The sequence below is a fragment of the Lithobates pipiens genome, unplaced genomic scaffold (genome assembly GCF_037356315.1).
Source record: "Lithobates pipiens isolate NorthernLeopardFrog02 unplaced genomic scaffold, aLitPip1_a1.2 Scaffold_8, whole genome shotgun sequence".
Classification (NCBI taxonomy): Eukaryota; Metazoa; Chordata; class Amphibia; order Anura; family Ranidae; genus Lithobates; species Lithobates pipiens.
The window spans coordinates 167,337,471-167,357,184 of NW_027507903.1; the positions used below are offsets into that span (position 1 = coordinate 167,337,471).

General features: G+C 40.0%; 1 protein-coding gene across 2 annotated transcripts in view; it reads left to right on the forward strand.

Annotated features, from left to right (window-relative positions):
- The window catches only part of HGF (hepatocyte growth factor), a 174,941-nt gene that overhangs the window by 148,945 nt on the left and 6,282 nt on the right, over positions 1-19,714 (forward strand). For both annotated transcript variants that reach the window (XM_077473463.1, XM_077473464.1), the window contains exons 12-16: positions 1,718-1,756; positions 2,195-2,288; positions 3,896-3,970; positions 7,852-7,995; positions 15,085-15,191. In XM_077473463.1, the coding sequence (XP_077329589.1) occupies positions 1,718-1,756; positions 2,195-2,288; positions 3,896-3,970; positions 7,852-7,995; positions 15,085-15,191 (459 nt within the window). The remainder of the gene's footprint in view (positions 1-1,717; positions 1,757-2,194; positions 2,289-3,895; positions 3,971-7,851; positions 7,996-15,084; positions 15,192-19,714) is intronic.

A 19,714-nucleotide genomic window follows, 5' to 3' on the forward strand; every position in this document is an offset into this window, starting at 1 on the left:
TACTCTTACTCTTGGACTTTCCCACTGCCTTTGATACAGTTGACCACCCCCTCCTCCTCAAAAACCTCAATTTGTTTGGTCTCCATGGCTGCATTCTCCATTGGTTTGAATCTTACCTATCTCATCACACCTTCAGTGTCACTTACAACTCCACTTCCTCCTCTCCAACACCTCTTACCGTTGGGATCCCCCAAGGTTCTACTATTCTCGATCTACATGTCCTCCCTGGGTCAGCTGATTGCCTCCCATGCCCTCCACTACCACTTATATGCTGACAACACCCAAATCTATCTCTCTGTCCCCAGCTCGCTCCATCAATCTCCTCACACATCACTGATTTACTAACAGACATATCAGCCTGGATGTCAAACCACTTCCTCAAATTGAATCTATCTAAAACTGAGATCTTAATATTTCCTCCCCCTGACTTCTCTGTCAAGATCAATGACACATCTATCAGTCCGTCCCCACATGCTAGGGTGCTAGGGGTAACCTTAGACCCTGAACTGTCCATTTAGGTCCACATACAATCCCTGTCCAAATCATGTTACCTTAGCCTCCACAGCATTTCTAGAATATGCCCCTTTTTAACTAATGACACCACCAAGCTTCTAATTCACTCCCTGGTTATCTCTAGCCTCGACTACTGCAACTCCCTCCTCATTGGATTACCTTTACATAGACTATCCCCCCTTCAGTCCATAATGAATGCCGCTGCCAGACTCATCCACCTTACCAACCATTCAGTGTCCTTCATCCCTCACTGCCAATCCCTCCACTGGCTTCCACTCACCCAACGAATAAAATTCAAAAGTACTAACAATAATTTACTAAGCCATCCATAACTCTGCCCCCAGCTACATCACTAACCTAGTCCCAAAATACCAACCAAGCCACTCTCTTCAGTCCTCCCAAGACCTTCTGCTCTCTAGCTCCCTTGTCACCTCTTCCCATGCTCACCTCCAGGATCTCTCCAGAGCTTCTCCAGACCTTTGGAACTCCCTACCCCAATCTGTCTGACTGTTCCCTAATCTATTCATCTTTAGATGACCCCTGAAAACCCTTCTCTTTAAAGCAGCCTATTCTGATTCTAATTAACACTGTCTTCCTCCCTCCATCAGCTCATCCCCCACAGCTATTACCTTTTGTATCAATTGACCCTTTCTTTTTAGATTGTAAGCTCTAATGAGCAGGGCCTTCTGATTCCTCTTGTACCAAATTGTAATGTAACTGTAATGCAATGTCTGCTTTCATTTTGTTAAGCACTACGCAAACTGTTAGCGCTATATAAAACCTGTATAATAATAATGTATAATAATACTTACCAGTTCAGTTCGGGCTGTGCATTCCACGGAGCTTCTGACATCACTTCCGGTTTCCCTCTGGCACAGGGAAACTGAAAGTAACGTCTTAACTCAAAGAATAAAGCACCCGCCCGTAGTGATACTCGTCTGCAATCTTGTGATTGCATTGACGTGGCGCTTCCCATAGTGCACTGTGTTCACCCCTCTCCTTCTTCAATTCCTATAGTGCACTGTGTCCGACTCCTGTACACAGTGTACTTTTCTATTTAAACGGCATTTAAAAAACTGCTTGGGGGGGGGCAAGCGGCACCCGTGCACTCCTTATGGACAGGCCGCCACTGATTGTGTCATAAAGTGTACTTGTTTTATGCAGTCTAAAAAAATGTTATGTAAAACTGTGAATTTTATTTTAGGTGAAGGAGATACCACCCCAACAATGACAAATGTGGACAGTAAGTATTATTTACTATAGGTTTCATTGTTATCGTCACACGCAAAAACTGCACAACCTGTAGAAAATATGCATGCATATGCTAGAACTTTATAATCTTATTTGTATATTTCTATGTGAAATGTTCATAAAATAATGTACATTTTACTAAGCTTTACTTTTTGTTGGGGGTGAAGTTGCATATTTACATGGATTGGAGACAGTTCCAAAGCTCAGATGGTTAGAACTGTTAGTTTTTATTGCTGTCTGTATGCTACCTATAGTCATAGGGATTGAACGTATAGAATTGACCTCCCTAAACAACATAGGTTCCCCCTAATCTGAAAAAATAAGGCTATAGTTGTGTTTTAATAAGTATATAGCATTTAAAATGTATATGTACTAAGGGATCTCTTTGTAAAAAAAAACACATTTTATTTATTATATTCTTTGATTTTAGATCCAGGATCTTGTGTCTCAACAAAACAGCTAAGGGTAGTAAATGGAAGTCCAGCACAAGGCAACGATGGATGGATAGTTAGTCTAAGATACAGGTAATTTCCAATATTTAGAGTGAAGGGTCGTTCAAAATTGCTTTTAACTTGCATAGATACTCTCCATAAAAATGAAATCAGTTAATATTAACAAATGATGGTCTTGGTCTTGTATGCTTTTAGCATCTCGTGTATCTGAGGGATTATATTTTTTGATGCAGACATTATGAGGCGTATGACCTACAGTATAAAATGTATATCCTTTAGAAAGGAGCTACTAATTGACATAAAAAAATAAATAAATAATGGAATTCTTCAGAAACGCATAGACTTACTGCTCAGTTTTTCATGATTATGGTAAGATATTACATTTGCTATGTCATAAAAAGAGTTCAGAAGTATGCTGCTTTTGAGTAATATAACTCAGTGTAGCTGGTTTATTCTTACATTCACCCCGCAGTGCAAGAACATGTAATTTGTTTCAGATAGACCCTTAGATCTGATAATCTGCAACTATGGGGCAGTGATATCCATTCTGCATGGATGATCTTCCTGGCAAAGGGAACTGAGAATTTTTAGGGCTGAGATTTTAAGTGATCACTCACAGGGGCCATGCAAAACCATGTTATTTTGAAATGGAATGACCCCCTTTAAAATGTGTTTTAAATAAAAGCATAACTCTTAATAACAAAATTAGTTTGAATAAAGAATGAAGCGCATTTAAATTGTTCAAGCACAAGTGTTGCTAGGTGATATTTTAATCACAATACGTGTACACAATTTCACACAGTATGCAATCTCATTGTTCAAATACGACACATCCATTGTTGGTGACTTTTAGCAATGTAAGTACATACTGCTTTTATAGAATAAACCAACATTATTATAACAACTCGTGGCACGTTCTGACATGTAAAATAGCAGGCTTGCCTCCCACTTTCTCATGCTTCTGCTCTTGCAGTCTTCGCCCTCCTCTGAGAATATTAAACAAATATATACCAGTCATTGCAATAACGTTGGCTATATCTCTAGGCAGTGGCTGCGTTTCCAGAATCTTGGCAAGTGAGCCCACTGACTAATACATAGTTTGCTCTGCGCTATTAAAGATTAGAACAGGGCATAAGTGAATCAGATTTGCTTAGTTTAACCAGATGTTTGATCCCCTGTCAAAAACAGACCTACAGGAAACAAAAAAAAAAAAAAAAGTAAGAAGAAGAAGAAAAAAAAAACAAGAAAAAACAAACAAGCATTTATGTTATCCTGCTGTCTTTCCCTTGCAATAAAGATCAGCCGTAAATTAGTCTGGGATTTATCCAGTCAGGCTCTCTGAAGTTTTAAACATCTGTGTGATTTGGATTAACTGTGTAAAGCTAACCCCTTTCCTTTAATTGCTGCCCTTTTGGATTCTAGTACTGGAGTAAGAGTAACAAATCTCATGTTAGCCAGAGGTGAATTGAAACAAAATGCTTTTGTGCTCACATAACATTTACATTCTTGGATAGCATCCATGACATGTCACATAAATGATAACCTCCCCTACACTCCCATATTTTTACATGTCAAATATAAACTCTAGAGCAGGCAAACCGTCTCCCTTCTTTGGTAAAAAAAATGGTTTAAGATTAGACGTTCTATGTTTTCATCTTCTCATTCATTTTATTTTGCAGGAACACACATAAATGCGGAGGATCTCTTGTAAACGAGAAGTGGGTTTTAACAGCAAGTCAGTGTTTTCTTTCTGGGTTAGTGCTTTACAAAATTATTATTTATCATTGTACTATATTGTTTTCATTAAAGAGGAGCTTCACCCTTGTTTAAAAGTTAAAAGTCAGTAGCTACAACTACTTTAGATGCTTTTAAGAAACAAACACTAACCAGTATCACCCATGGAGTCCAGCAACGTCCTCCCTGCAATCCAATCTCCTGTCCAGTCTAGGATTATGTTCTACTGTGCCACCATATTTGATTTGGGAGCTGCCGGTGACTTCCTGAAGTCTCACAACTAGCTCCTCCACAGTAACAATGTGAGACTGTTCTTGCAGCCTCCTTGGACATATGATATGTCTCATGTGGGGGTGAGGTGGGGCAAAGAGGCATCCTAAGTGGACATTATTCTTGTCTAGGCAAGATACCTTTTTTTAAAAAAAAAGGTAATTGCCCCCACTACACAAAAAAACCCCAAAACACTTCAAATGTGTTAGAAAGTTTAGTGGTATGTTTACTTTTCAATTGCACTCCTGTATTCAACAATGTGCTTAAAGTGGAGCTCCACCCAAAAAGGGAAGCTCCACTTGTACCCTCCACTGCCACATTTGGCCCTTTGGTGGGGGTGGGGGGGGTCGGGTACCTGGTTTTGACAGGTACCTGCTCCCACTTCCTGGTAAGATCGCTGCACAGTGATCTGTGTCATGTCCGGCCCCTCCTCCTCCCCCCTGCTGCCTTCTGGGACCTGTGTGTGTCGCAGTAGTCAACAGGACCATTTAGAAAGCACAGCTCGACTCATGCATGCGCGGTAGGAAACCAGCTGTGTAGCCTGAAGGCTTCACTGCCAGTTTCCCTTTTTCGCAATGCCAGCACCTGCACCTGAAGTCAATGGACGCATCGACCTGGGGTGTAGACATCGCTGGGTCCTTGGCCAGGTACCAGTGTTATAAAAGTTAACAGCTTCAGTATTTGCAGCTGCTGACTTTTTTTTTTTTTTTTTTTACAGGCTGGAACTCCGCTTTAAGGAAATTGAAATGCTTCTGCATTTCTCTGCACAAAGGCTGATTTACTAAATTAATTGAGAATGTTCGCACAATAAATTGTGTGAATATTAACTTTACTTCAATTATCCAATCATGTGCAGGTAAAATAAGTAAACAAAGATTTTCTTTTCACATGATTGGGTAATTGAAGTTAATGTTCACACATTTTATTGTCCTTTAGTAATTTAGTAGTAATTTAGATAATTGTATTATCCTTTAGTAAATCAGCCAAACAGTGTCTGTAAAAGGTCTGCATGATGGATGACAATATCAATACATATGGGCAGGTTTCTGGATCCTAATTACCCTTTAGGCATTACATTCAGCAACAGAGACGAATCCAGAGCTTAACAAAGCAGGAATACAAGGTGCAGGAAAGAGAAACTGTCCTCACTAGGACAGTGAATTTGATTTACTGAATTAACATAAATGTTTTACATCACAAAGTGATTACCAAATAAGGTAAACGCGTTTACTTTGAATGTCCAATTATGTGTGAAGATATTTAAAAAAGCAAGAATTTTGCCAGGGCATGATTGGCTGATTGAAGCGAACACAGCTTCTCTGCTTTTACTAAGCTCAATGAACAATTATTCACTTTACTTTTGAAGGTTTACTCTATTAAGTGAATAACTTCTACTACCTTAAGTAGAAACAAATAGAACTGTGGGGATTTTTTACTTATTTTTGTTCAATAAAGCTAATTGTTTTTTTAGAATTTAATGTGAAGTATAATTTCTCTTTGGCACCTGAAAAGTCCCACAATTCTATTTTTTCAATTTGTATACCTTATATATGGCATGTGGTGCATTTTGGTCACCCCTCTTCCCATTGTCTCTACCTTAAATTTGTTGTATAGTCAAATTTATAACTTTTACCTACAGGTAAGCCCATAATAAGGCTTACCTGTAGGTAAAAAAAAAAAATCTCCTAAACCTGCATGTGCACAGGGGATTCTCGGCTGAAAGCCCAGCAGACCCCAGACCTTGCTGGAAAGAATTCTCGGGAGTGACGATATCGCAGCTCCGGACACTCATAGCGCCGAAACTGTGATGGCAGGAAGACATGCCGAGGGAACATGTCAGCTCCCTCGGCGTGGATTGGGGAGATGTCGGCTCCTCATTCTAAAGTAAGTATTATACTTACTTTACTTACTTTACTTATTATATGCCTTATTACCTTGGTCATCAACCCTGTCCTCAGGGCCCACTAACAGGCCAGGTTTGCAAGATAACTGAAATACATCACAGGTGATATAATTTGCTGCTCAGTGATTGCAGTATTCTAGTCTGCATCTCCCCAAGGTAATACATAAAACCTGGTCTGTTAGTGGGCCCTGAGGACAGGGTTGATGACCACTGCCTTATTATATACCTTTTGCCTTACAGGGGTATAAAAAAAGTGTCAGCAGATTTACTACCGCTTTACGTAATCAACAATAATGTTTTTTAAAGTTCTCTCTTGAAGCATGGGTGCTGGTAGAGGAAGTCATGTAGATCAATGTTAACAATGGCTTGAATGTTGCATGTAACACTTTCATTAGCATGACATCCCTTTTGATGTTTGTCTCTATATAGACATACACTTGCTTTTATGGAGAGCTTTTTACATATGGGGCAGTAGCATACAATGCAGGAAGGCAAATTTGTTTAAATGTAAGGTCCTATTTAAACAGCATCATGAACATTTAAACAGGAAGTAAACTCTCCCACTCTGATGCTTCTTTTCATTTAGTCCATTATCATAACTAATTATCAAACTATAGCCACTGTAATCCAGCCCAAATCGCATATTACTTACTCTTTAAAAAAAAATGTGTTTCCAGGTGTAAGGCAGCGCCATCTTAAGTATTGTTTTCTGAGTCCACAGTAGGGTGTATTTTGCCCTTACATTGAGCATTTCCTGTACTGTTAACCAAGCCTCCTTCTCAATTCAACATTTCTATGGCAACCCTGCTTCCCTGCTCATAGCTGACTTGTTTTATTTCATAGTATTTACTTGTGTCGTTTATCTAGTGTTTGCCTATGTCAGTCTTTTCAGCCTTTAGCTGATAAGACTGCATTAATGCTGTCCGATGCCCAGGTTTACACTCCATGTGATGTCACATGGTCACGTGGGGTGTAGTAGGAAGCTCTGAGTGATTATGCAGTCTCATGGGATTTCAGTGCTGTGTTGTAGGAAGTCCTGATAATAGACAGACAGGCACACAGAGTGTGCCGTAAATCAGGGGAGATACGGCATGCTCAGTGACGTCATTCTAAAGAACACAAAGGATTACAATACTAAACAAGTAAGGAGATATCTACAAGTAGTGTTCATTAGTGTTTTTATGCTGATTTACATGGGACAAAGGTGTGGGGGGAGAGTTTACAACCACTTTAATGGATTCATGAAATGCATTATTGACAGGGTGGTATTGTAACCTTTACTTATAGAAATGTGGATTTTGACATTTTGAGATACTTCTGAAAATGTTAGCTACCTAGTTTTTTCTGGCTTCAATACTTTCTAAGTCACATACTGAGTAAAGTATGCAGCTTCTAAAATAAGAACTCCAGATTTGTGTACTTATTTCAGTTCAGTGAAGGTAATGAAGCCAATTGAATAGCATTACAGGCAGCCAGCTAATGTTTCATAAGGAAGTTCCCAAATGAAGCGTATATATTCCTCTCACCCTCTTCTTTTGTTTATACAACTTTATTAAATGAGTTTCATTATAATTACTGGAGGAAAATAATGATGAGGTATTGTTCATATAGCTAAATATTCTACAATTGTTGTCTACATTATTACAAAATAGCTGAAATCGTATTGGCTGCTAGTGGCAACACAGATAAAGTATCATTACAGAAATAAATACTTTTATTTCTCTATAGAAATGTTGACCTCAGCGACTATGAAGCATGGCTGGGAGTCCAAAACATCTACAGGAGAACACAGGACCATAGACAAAGTTTCAACATTTCACAGCTAGTTCATGGACCAATGGGATCAAACCTTGTTCTTTTAAAACTTTCCAGGTGAGTTAAGGGAAATGTTTTTCATCACTTTTATTTCTAGACTGCTTTCACACTGATGTGGTGTGGTTTACCCACACTGTGGGTGCAAAGCAGTGCATCTACTGCTTTCCTGCGTTTTAGCTGGGCTTTGCCATAGACTTCTATTATATCTCACAGGTATGGTGCACTTTCTGAAAATGCACCAAAACTCCTACATTCAGTGCACACAGGTACTGTGTACCTGCAGATAATTTGAAAGCAACCTTGATATATATCATCACTGGGTGCCGGCTGTAGTAATTATGCTGTCCTAGGTGAAGTGCATTTGGTATCAAGCCACCTGGGACAGGAGCTGGCAGTATGGGGGAAGCATTGGCTTATACAGCTCTGCTCCCTCTACAGCCACATGCTTCCTGTACCGCTGGCTCCATCCACAACACTGATGCTCTGGGATGTCGTGTCGGCAACCCGTGATCTGAGCTTGCCAACCCACCATCCCAGAGCAGGAGGTGGTGGACCATGTCAGAGGGCTCCATGGGCTACATGTGGCCCTTGGGCCATTGATTGGGCATCCCTGGTATACAGAAAGGAGCAGTAGGAAATGGTAATAATTTAAAAATATATATGTAAAAAACTTGTTGAGTCAGTGTTTCACAGTGTTTTTCACATTTGTTCTGTCTTAGTTTGGTTTACAGCAATGCTAACCTCTAACCTACCTAGCTTCATTAAATATCTTACATGCCTCACACCTGTTACACCTAGTGTAAGACTTGTGGGCCTCATGTAACTGCCATTTCTGTAGTAAGCTTTCATTTTATATTTAAAAATAAAAACCAAGTCCATGTGTGTTTTAAGTGCCTATCCTGTGCCTGGTAAATAGAAAAAAATACTACTTACCATCTTCACACTCCAGTGTTTCTCACTGTGACATTTTCTTGCATCTGGTCCTCTTTTACACTGAATGATTTTGTGTCATTTAATCGGCTTCCTATGAGCTTAGGCCATCATATGTACATTTCCATGCATGCATTACTACACCGACCTGGACAACAACTGAGGGGGACAACTACTGGATTTGGGCTTTAAGTTAACAATAGCAGAGAGGGCATCACTAGATGCTCACTAGGATGAAGGTGGTCTGTAGTTATTTCTACTACTTTGGAAGCTAATGTTAGTACTATAACTATTTAGCCAGACGCCGAAAGTTATTAATAATACTATACCTTGTCCAGTCCTGTTAAAAAATGTAAATTGTTGTTATTAAATGTGAAATCCATTGCTCATTTGTGAGTGGTAGTTCCCACTTTGTATAAACTCAGATCTTAAAAACTATCGTTGTACTATTTGCAGAGTCAATTTATTTTCTTTAAGTGTTACAGCTTGGAGACAGATCATTAAAATGCAGCCATATTATGTCTAGGTGTAGGGAACATATGTTTTTCATAAAAGACATCCCAGTGAGCTGCTGTTCTTAAATGTACAAATGTAGCCTCACTCATAATGTACCTTAATGGCGATGATTAGTATGCTGTTTCATCGGCTGCTAAGAATGTGACTTACCCATAGAAAGCATATTACTCAAACATTAAAAAAGGCTATAAAGTATTACACAAATGTGCGAAGAGGCAATTTTATAAAAGCGAATTGTTAGATTCTGTTTAAGTATTCATGTGTTATACATTGTTAGGTATTTCACACCATATATTGAATACTTTACAACAATGTATAGTTATGAATGTACATTCTCAGTGTATTAAAAAAAAGCCTACAAGCTACAGTTACATAAGAGTATCTGTTTTCAAAGATAAGTATATTTCTTTAACCACTTCAGCCCCGGAACATTTTACCCCCTTCCTGACCAGAGCACTTTTTGCGATTCGGCACTGTGTCGTTTTAACTGACAATTTCGCGGTCGTGCGACATGGCTCCCAAACAAAATTGACTTCTTTTTTTTCCCACAAATTGAGCTTTCTTTTGGTGGTATTTGATCACCCCTGCGGTTTTTATTTTTTGCGCTATAAACAAAAAAAGAACGACAATTCTGAAAAAAACTCATTATTTTTTACAATTTGCTATAATAATTATCCCCCAAAAATATATTTAAAAACATTTTTTTTCCTCAGTTTAGGCCGATACGTATTCTTCTACATATTTTTGGTAAAAAAAAAAATCACAATAAGCGTTTATTGATTGGTTTTCGCAAAAGATATAGCGTTTACAAAATAGGGGATAGTTTTATGGCATTTTTATAAAAAAAATTTATTAGTAATGGCGGTGATTAGTGATTTTATCATGACTGCGACATTATGGCGGACACATCGGACATTTTGACACATTTTTGGCACCATTGCCATTTATACAGCAATCAGTGCTATACAAATGCACTGATTCCTGTGTAAATGACAATGGCAGTAAATAGGTTAACCACTAGGGGGCAGTGTATGGGTTAAGTGTGTCCTAGAGGGGTGCTTCTAACTATGGGGGCGTGGCTACATGTGACACATCACTGATCACTGCTCCCGATCACAGGGAGAAGAGATCAGCGACACTGTCACTAGGCAGAATGGGAAGGTGCTTGTTTACATTAGCATCTCCCTGTTCTTCCCCTCCGTAAGGCGATAGCAGGTATCCCCGCGATGATCAAGTCCGAGGGACCCGCGACTCAACTCACGGAAGTCCCGGCCGGTGCGCTCACGCACTGCCGGCGGCGCGCACATGATGGCATGGCGGCAAATTTAGTGGGACATACAGGTACGTGCATTTGCCCAGCTGTGCCATTCTGCTGACGTACATGGGCGTGCACCAATCGGGAACCAGTTAATTATGTTGCTTTATACAGGATAGAGCACAGTTGAACCGTAAACTGTTAACACATTGATCAAGAACAATTATGATGATAGTTCTTCAGATAGAAGAAGTTAGCTTGTATGCGTTATATTTTTTTTTCAAATAGCACAATGAATATGTACTCTTTTTAAATACTGTATCTGTTTGTGTGTAGCAGTATTTGAAAAAAATGAGTTTAACACAACTGGATGACTGATAAAGCACAGACTGACTTGTATAGGTTCAAATAATAGCATCCGTAATAATCAAAGCATCTTGTCTCCATGTTGATGGGGACAAGGGTCTCTCCCCACAGTCTCTCCCCACAACCCTGGCTGGTAGTTGTGGGGGTCTGCGGACAATGGACTTATCGGAATCTGGAAGCTCCCCACATCCAATCGCTGTCTACATAATTCTTCCTCACTCTCCTCAACATCACAAAAATATACCTCTTCTTAACCAATGACACCACAAAGATTTTACTTCACTAACTGGTTATCGCTTGCCTCGACTACTGCAACCCTCCTTATTGGCTTAACTTTACATTGGCTTTGCCCCCTTTCAGTCCATCAGGAATGCTGTTGCAAGTATATCATCAACATTACCAACTGTTCAGTGTCCGATACTCTGTTGATCCTTCATCAGCTTCCGCTCACCCAACAAATATGGTTCAAACTACTAACAACTTACAAAGCCATCAACAACTCTGCCCCCAGCTAACCATGTCTCAATATATCAACAAAATTGTCCTCTCCACTCCTCCTAAGACTTAATGTTCTCTAGTTACCATGTCTTCTCCTCCCATGCTCATCTCCAGGACTTTTTCAGAGCTCCTCCTATTATCTGTAACTCTCTACCCCAATATGTTTGGTATTCTCCTATTTTGTTCACTTTTAGGTGATCCCTGAAAACTCATATCTCCTACCTTCAGCGAACAATTTAATCTTTTATTTACCCCATCAGCTCATCCCTCACAGTTATTACCACTTGCCCCTCCCATTAGATTGTAAGCACTTAGAAACAGGGCTCTCCTAACCCTCCTAAAAGGGACATATTTTGGAGATGTTATGGAGGTGGAGTATACATGATTTGGACAGTGATTTGATTTGGGGCTGAAAGGACAGGTTAGAAACCAGGATTACACCTAGCACTATTACATGAGGGGGGAGGACTAACAGTTGTATTACAGATCTTAATAAAGACATCAGGTAAGGGGGCACGGACTGGGGAAAATATTATGAGCTCAGTTTTAGAAAGATTGAGTTTTGAGAAAGTGCTGTGGCATCCATATTAATATTTCTGTTAATAAGTTATTAATGTGAGAGGAGACAGAAGTGATGAGGTGGGGAGAGATTTGGGTGTCATCAGAATAGAGGTGGTATTGAAAGCTGTGGGAGTTTATCAAATGACCAAGGGAGGAGGAGTAGATGTAGAAGCAAATAGGGGTCCAAGGACAGAACCTTGAGGGACCCTTACAGAAAGAGTAAGTAGAGAGTTGGAAGCAGAGTTTTAGGCAACACTGAAGGATGTTGTGATAGGTAGGAGGAAATGAAGAAAGAGCAGAGTCTCAGAGGCAAAAAGAGTGGAGGCTTTTGAGGAGGAATGGGTGGTCAACAGTATCAAAGGCAGAAAAAAGGTCTAGGAGCAAGTGTATGTAATACTGGCCATTTGTTTTAGCAGTTAGTAAATTTGCAGGGAGTTTCAGTAGGCCAGTTTCTGTGGAGTGTTGTGAGGGAAAGCCAGACTGTAAATGGTCAATAAGGAAGGAGTTCAGAAATTTGTAGACTAGGAGTTCTAAAGGTTTATGAAGTCATTGGCAATCGCCTGAACATTGACCGAGTTACTGGGTGGAGGTGGTGGTGGAGAAAGTAGAGAGTAAAACGTAGAAAAGAGCTGACGAGGACTGGATGACAGGGTATCAATGAGATAACAAACTAAGCTTGCTTGGCAGCACAGATGGAGGAATTGTATTTTAGGAAGGAAGATTTATATAGGGTAAAGTCTTGTGGGGATTTGGTTTAATGCCACAATCACTCCAATTTATACTAATACTAATATTTACATTAGCATCTCCCTGTTCTTCCTCTCCGTGAGGCGATAGCAGGTATCCCCGCGACGATCGAGTCTGAGGGACCCGCGACCTGACTCACGGAGGTGCTGCTGGTGTCATTAGTTTGCCAAAGTTGTAGTGGTCAGGACCTGATTCTGTGTGTAGTGACTAGTGAGTAGAACAAATGCATCCAGTGAGGGTAAACTGTGAACTGTTGTGGTGAGAAAAGGCCAGAGCAGGGCAGGACAGGGGTGAGAATTTATCATAGAGGAGGTCAGTAGCAGAATACAGAAGAAACAGGTTAACGTGACAAATGCTTCTATGGGTAATCATTTGCTGCTTGGAAGGATAGAATGTTGAAGATAAGGACACTGTGAGAGTGATGCGAGGGTTGTGATCAGGAGGAAAGGGCATTTTTCAGGGAGTGCAAAGGTGGAAGTATACAAGGTCGAGGGTGTTACTATCAGAGTGATTGGAGGACTGCGTCCATTATGTTAGGTCAAAAGATGAGGTTAAGTTGAGAAGTTGAGATGTAGCTAGACTGTTAACATTACCAGATATGTTAAAGTCACAAAGAATTAAACTGGGTGTTTCAGAAAGTAGGGTAGACAGCCAGGCAGTGAAGCCATCAAGGAAAATTGAATTTAAATACTTTAAAAAAGAGCATGGGGGAGACGTGGAGGTGTAAATCTGTGAGGAAAGATAATTTTTTTCCCTGGGGGGTTAGCCTTGGCCATTCAGAGAAGAAAAATTAGGCAATGCGTGCAACCTAAATATAAAGAGTGCAATGGTCAGAGGTATGTCATATACAGCCGAGCATACACAGTGCAGTGGTCAGGAGTATGAAATACTCAATGGTTGATTTACTAAAACTGGACACTCCAAAGTCTGGTGCAGCTGTGCAAGGTAGACAATTAGCTTCTAACTTCAGCTAGTTCAATTAAGCTTTGACAAAAAAAAAAATCTAGTAGCTGATTGATTTCTATGCAGAGCTGCACCAGATATTGCACTCTCCAATTTTAGTAAATCAGCTCCACAGTATAGTGTATATAGTGCAGGGCATAGAAGTACATAACACACAGGATGCAGTGCGTAGGGTAGGTAAGGCACAGGGGTCTGAATCACTCACACAGGAATCAGAGGAGCATAATGCACAGGTTGAAAAACAGAATACAACAGGTACATACAGGTACCCCCCCCCCCCCCCCCAGTAAATATATTTTCTTAGTGCAGATCTCTCCTCTAGTACAAATCTCCTACAAACAAATGGCATCCTGTCTTTGCAGCAAGAAGCACATGGAAGGGAAACACACATCGAAAACAAACATAATTTCACAGCTCACCTACCAGCTAGCCTGCAACAAAACTAAATTAGCCCTGTCTAACAATTTGTGTTAAAAATAAGGAGTTTAGTCATACACATGTGTAATCATATATGTAAGCTTCTGTGGCCATTTCAAGGCACCCCAGTTTATTGCGGTCCTAACTCTATAATTTTGAGAGTCTCCCAAATTGAAGCATCTATATAGCAGTTTGATAGATTAAGGGCAGATGTGCCTGGAGGGAGCCCACTCCCTAAAATCTGATGCAGCTGGGCATGGTAGCCAATCTGTTTCTAACTTAGGCTTGTTCACGTAAATGTTGACAAAAAACTTGGAAGCTGATTCGTTTCTTTGCAGAGCTGCACCAGATTTTGCACTCTCCAGTTTTAATAAATCAACCCCATGATGTTTCTGAGGTCTAACAGGTGCCAGAAGTGCAGTGCAGTTCATTAAGAGATCCAAAGCAAGTGTTTTAGGTGTTAGGTGCTAGCTGCTGTGGATTTTGGACATCCCTATATACAGTCCTGTTTATGGCTAAGCTCGAGCTGCCAATCTCTGCCCCCATTAGAATTTCTCTATTGGTGTCTGAAGAAGTCTGACTAGGCAGGTGAATGGCAGTTGAAATGAACTGTCCTATAAAATGTATTTCAAGCATCTTTTTTTCAAGCATCAATATTGAATATGAACAATTGTTAGGTTAACTTAATTCCTAATGTCCTTTTTTTGGTGTGTGATTGATACATGAATGCGCAAACACATACAGCTATAATGCTATGCTTTGTTTTTTGTAATTAATAAAGTCAAATTATATATTTTTTTCTATTTCATTTTTTTCTATTCACTCAGATCAGTTATTTTACTGTTGATCCATATATAAAAGAAAGTAATTCAATTTATATTTTTCCTCAATAGATCCGCAGAGCTTAATGAATATGTAGCACAGATCAAACTGCCATATTACGGATGCACAATTCCAGAAAAAACAGAATGTGCTGTGTATGGATGGGGACATACAGGAAGTATGATATTTACTTATGTTCTGAATTACAATAACAATGATATAATGTTTAAAATAAAGTTAAAGTTGAATTCACATATAAAATATATAAGGTTTTCCTAACCCCTAGGTGGGGAAAATTGCAATCAGGGCTCAGGCGCTTCCAAGCAATGTTAATTATGACATGACATTTCAATTTAGTTTTAGTTATAGTATTTTGACTAAAATGCCATTTTAGCTTTAGTTGTATTTTAGTCATCTAAATTGTTTTATTTTTAGTTGTATTTTGAGTGACTAAAATCTCCAGTACATTTTAGTCAACTAAAATCTCCAGTACATTTTATTCATCTAAAATCTAATGGATTTAGTTAAGTTTTAATGCATTATTTAAGCATTTCTTTAGAATTGCCAAACTTATTATATACTCCTGTAGTAAAAATCTAACAACATATTATTTATGGTTTTAAGGTATGAACATGCACTACAGACACAGATTTAGCTGTTGCGATATATAACGTCTTTATAAATAAAACAAAGTTTCATAAACAAACAAATATATTGCTTTTTGACGAGCAGAAGTACAACTTGAAAATATAAAAAAAACGGTAAACTCTATTGGCTGTAATGCCATTGCACATATTACCTGAATATATTATCAACATTAAAAATTAAGAAAAAAAATAAGAAAAGAAAAGGGCCACAGGGTGAGCACCCATGATATGGGGTATGCTAATTTTTGTATCAAAATGTTTCTAAACCCAGATATCTGCCCCCCTTGCATAGCTAGGGCACAGCCACAGGTCTACAGTATATGCAAAAAATCATGGTGTTTCTACCTTTTTTAATAATTCTCCTTGGGCTACATGATTGAGGTTTCCATTATCACTGTGGCACAGCGAGGGCAGGGGCAGAGCTAAGCCAATATGTCACATGATGTCACTTTAGCTTTTACATGCTCTCCCTTCCAGGCCAGAGCGGAGTGTGCTGTCAATCAAGCATCTGATCTGTTATAGGGAGCAGAGCACATGCCTGGCTGACTGTGCACTATCCTCTGAATGGTCTGGAAGGGAGGGCATGTAATAGCTAAGGTGACTTCACATAACATGTAAACACGCTGTGGTTTAGCTCTTCCCTCCCCTCAGGCCACGCTGTAGTGATTGAATTAACATCTATCACGTGACCTAGGAAGTAAGTCATGTATAGCAAACAACACATGGCTTACTTATTAGGCTAACTGCAAACTATGATGGCATCACTACAGTGGCTCTACGAGCCTGCAGATTATTGACACCAGAAGAAGGGGGAGCATTAGGAATGGAGGAATCACCTGGTTCTTTCTATTAGAGGAGGAATCTTTATTAAATACAATGGGAACAGATATATATTAAATGTAATTAGGAAGTTTTAGATTTTTTTTTCTGTGGGGGTTTATAGCACTTGAAGGTTGGATGCTAGAAATAAAAATAGGCTGATGATCATCTCTTGTATATGGCTAACCTCAGGCTCCCCAGGCAGTGTATCTGGGGCTTAATCCTTATTAGTACAGTTTTACTTTCTTCTTAAAAGAGAAGTAGGACCAACGCTCTTTTGGCCTTACCTCTCCTGTCGGTCATAGGAGTGCACTTTGTTTTGAGCTGGTCCAGGCTCTGGAGGGAGACAGAATGTAATGTTGGGATACACCCAGATGCCAGAGCAGCAGCTGGCTCAGCCTCTCAGTGCACTGCTGAGAGCCTAAACCAGCCCCTCCCATCCCCTCCAAAGCCTGGTGCTCCAGTGAGTGCCAGAGGGGCAGAGCAGAGAGCAAGTGACTGAAAGTCATCATCTCTCTGCTCACTGAAGACCAAGAGCTGAGAGATCTGTATTTGATCATTCAGCTCACTATCTTAGAGGATGTTTTTTTTTTTTTTTTTGGAAAAGCCTTACTTTTCTCTTAAGTAATGGCCACAGACAACATCTATGATAACATAAAAAACACTTAAGCATACCATATGTATATTCTGCGTGGATATACTGTAAATTGGAAAAATACTATACTATAGTAGATTGTTAGGTCTCTGATTACATCTCATCTATTCAACCAAACACTGGACCTGATTTACTCAAATAAAGGAACATAAATAGGTAGAGTACACCTACACTGAAGGCTTGCATGTGTGTACACATGTGCACATAGTCATTTCAGTCCCCAATCTCTAACCTTGTACTTTGATGTTCAGTGTGTATGGTCATAAAATATGCATATGAATAGTATGTATAAATTGCATACCCACATCAGCATCTGCATTAAAAATAAACCTAATAAGACAAAATCAATAAGAAAACAAATATGCTTGCCAGGCTAAATGGCATGTCAACAAACCTTGTACACTAAACAGTCATAGCAAAAAAAAACCTAGAGTACAAGTATTTATTTGATGCAATCTCCCTTCGAAGACCCAGCATATGGAATCTCATACAACAGCTCATACAACAGCTGGAGGCTGAACTTCTTCACATGCACACAAAGCTATGCTTATGCACAAACCTATTCTGTGAGTACACAAGTGCTGTGAGTGCATGTGGATTGGGAGTACATGAGTGCTGCGAGTGCACGTGGACTGTGAGTACATGAATACTGTGAGTGCACATGGACTGTGAGTACACAAGTGCTGCGAGTGCATGTAGACTGTTAGTACACGAGTGCTGTGAGTACATGCAGACTGTATTGAGTATTAGTGTCAGGAAGCTAGTTGTTAGTTAATTTTGGACAGGGTATAATCCCCAATCCTCATTAAATTGGTAGGTACAATGACTGGCGGGTGTGGAGATGGACTCAGTGTACATCTTGTGGTATGTATGCCTTCCTTGATCATCTGGTCAGGGTGAATACTGCTGTGCAAAATGTAAGCATGTTGTTTCCCTGGAAGCCCAGATTTTGAATCTAGGGAAGCAACTGAGAAGACCTCCCATACTAAAAGAGAGTTGGGAACGTATCTGGCAGGTGACGGCAACACAGAGGCAGGTGGAGACAAAGAGGTGCAGGCACTAGAAAAGAGTATATGGGAGTATAGAGGGAACAGTTCCAGGAAGGCCCATCCTGGGCTGGAACATCCCAATAAGTATGACCCATTGAGTGACATTGGTGAAACCAATCAGGGTACAGCACTGCTGGACCCTGGGGGACTCCCCTAGCTGCCAGGGGAAGAACTCCTCCAGTGAGAGTGAGGGGAAGCCAAGGGAAAGGAAAGACAGATTATGGTGGTAGGGGACACAATTATTTGAAGGATAGAGAGGGAAATCTGTGACAAAGACATGAAGTGCCAAACTGTATGCTTTCTACCAGGTGCTCAGGGCAGATGGAGTGTCCTAAAGAATGATTTTAGGCACTTGGGAGCTAAATTGAGGAAAAAGACCTCCAAGGCAGTATTCTCAGAAATACTACCGTTACCTTGAGTAACATCAGAGGTTAGGGTTACTGGAGACCTGGGTCGATTTCTCAGTTGGTCACCAATTCTATAGAAGGGATAGACTGCACCTAAATGAGGAGGGTGCAGATCTGCTGGGAGTGAAGATGGCCAAAAAGTTAGAGGGGCTTTAAACTAGGCGATGGGGGGAAGGTCCGGATAGCCCGGAAAATATTCAAGAGGGTAGTGTTGGGGACATTAGTGGTAGGTTGACTAAAGCATTTAACCCGAGGTAAGTACAGTAACAAGTCTTATTTTCAACCTCAGAACACCCAATAAGAAGACAGTATGCAACCTAAACTATGTGACATGTTCACCAATGCCAGGAGCCTGGCAGACAAGGTGGGAGAACTACAGATACTGTTGTATGAGGAGGATTTCAATTTTGTGGGAATTTCAGAGACTTGGTTCAACAGCTCTCATGATTGGCTGGCAACCATTCAAGGGTATTCCCTTTATTGCAGGTATAGAGAGGATAAAAAAGGGGAGGGGTATGCCTGTATATCAAGAATAATGTGTGAATGTGAGAGAGGACATCACTAAGGGATCTAGGGAGGAGGTGGAATCCTTATGGGTAGAGCTCCAAAGGGATGAAACTAAGGGGAACGTAATACTGGGAGTATGTTATAGGCCCCCTTACCTAATGGAGAAGGGGAGATGGACCTCCTATCACAAATTGGATTAGTGGTGTCATCATAATGGGGGATTTTAATTATCCAGACATAGACTGGGCAGAAGGAGCCATGCATTCGTCTAAGGCTCGCCAGTTCCTAAATGTCTTGCAGGACAATTTCATCAGATGGTAGATGCACCAACTAGAAACAAAGCGTTAATAAACATACTGATTACCAACATTACAGATCGGATCACGGATGTGGAAATAAGGGGCAATTTAGCAGCAAGAGCAATCACAGGTCAATTAGCTTCAGTATAAATAACACAAATAGGAAACATAAGGGGAATATAAAGACACTGATTTTCAAAAGAGCCAACTTCCCTAAACTACAAACCTTGCTAGAATATATTAATTGGGATAAACTCTTAGGAACAAAGAAAACAGAGGAGAGATGGGTTTGCTTTAAGAGCATATTAAATAAGGGCT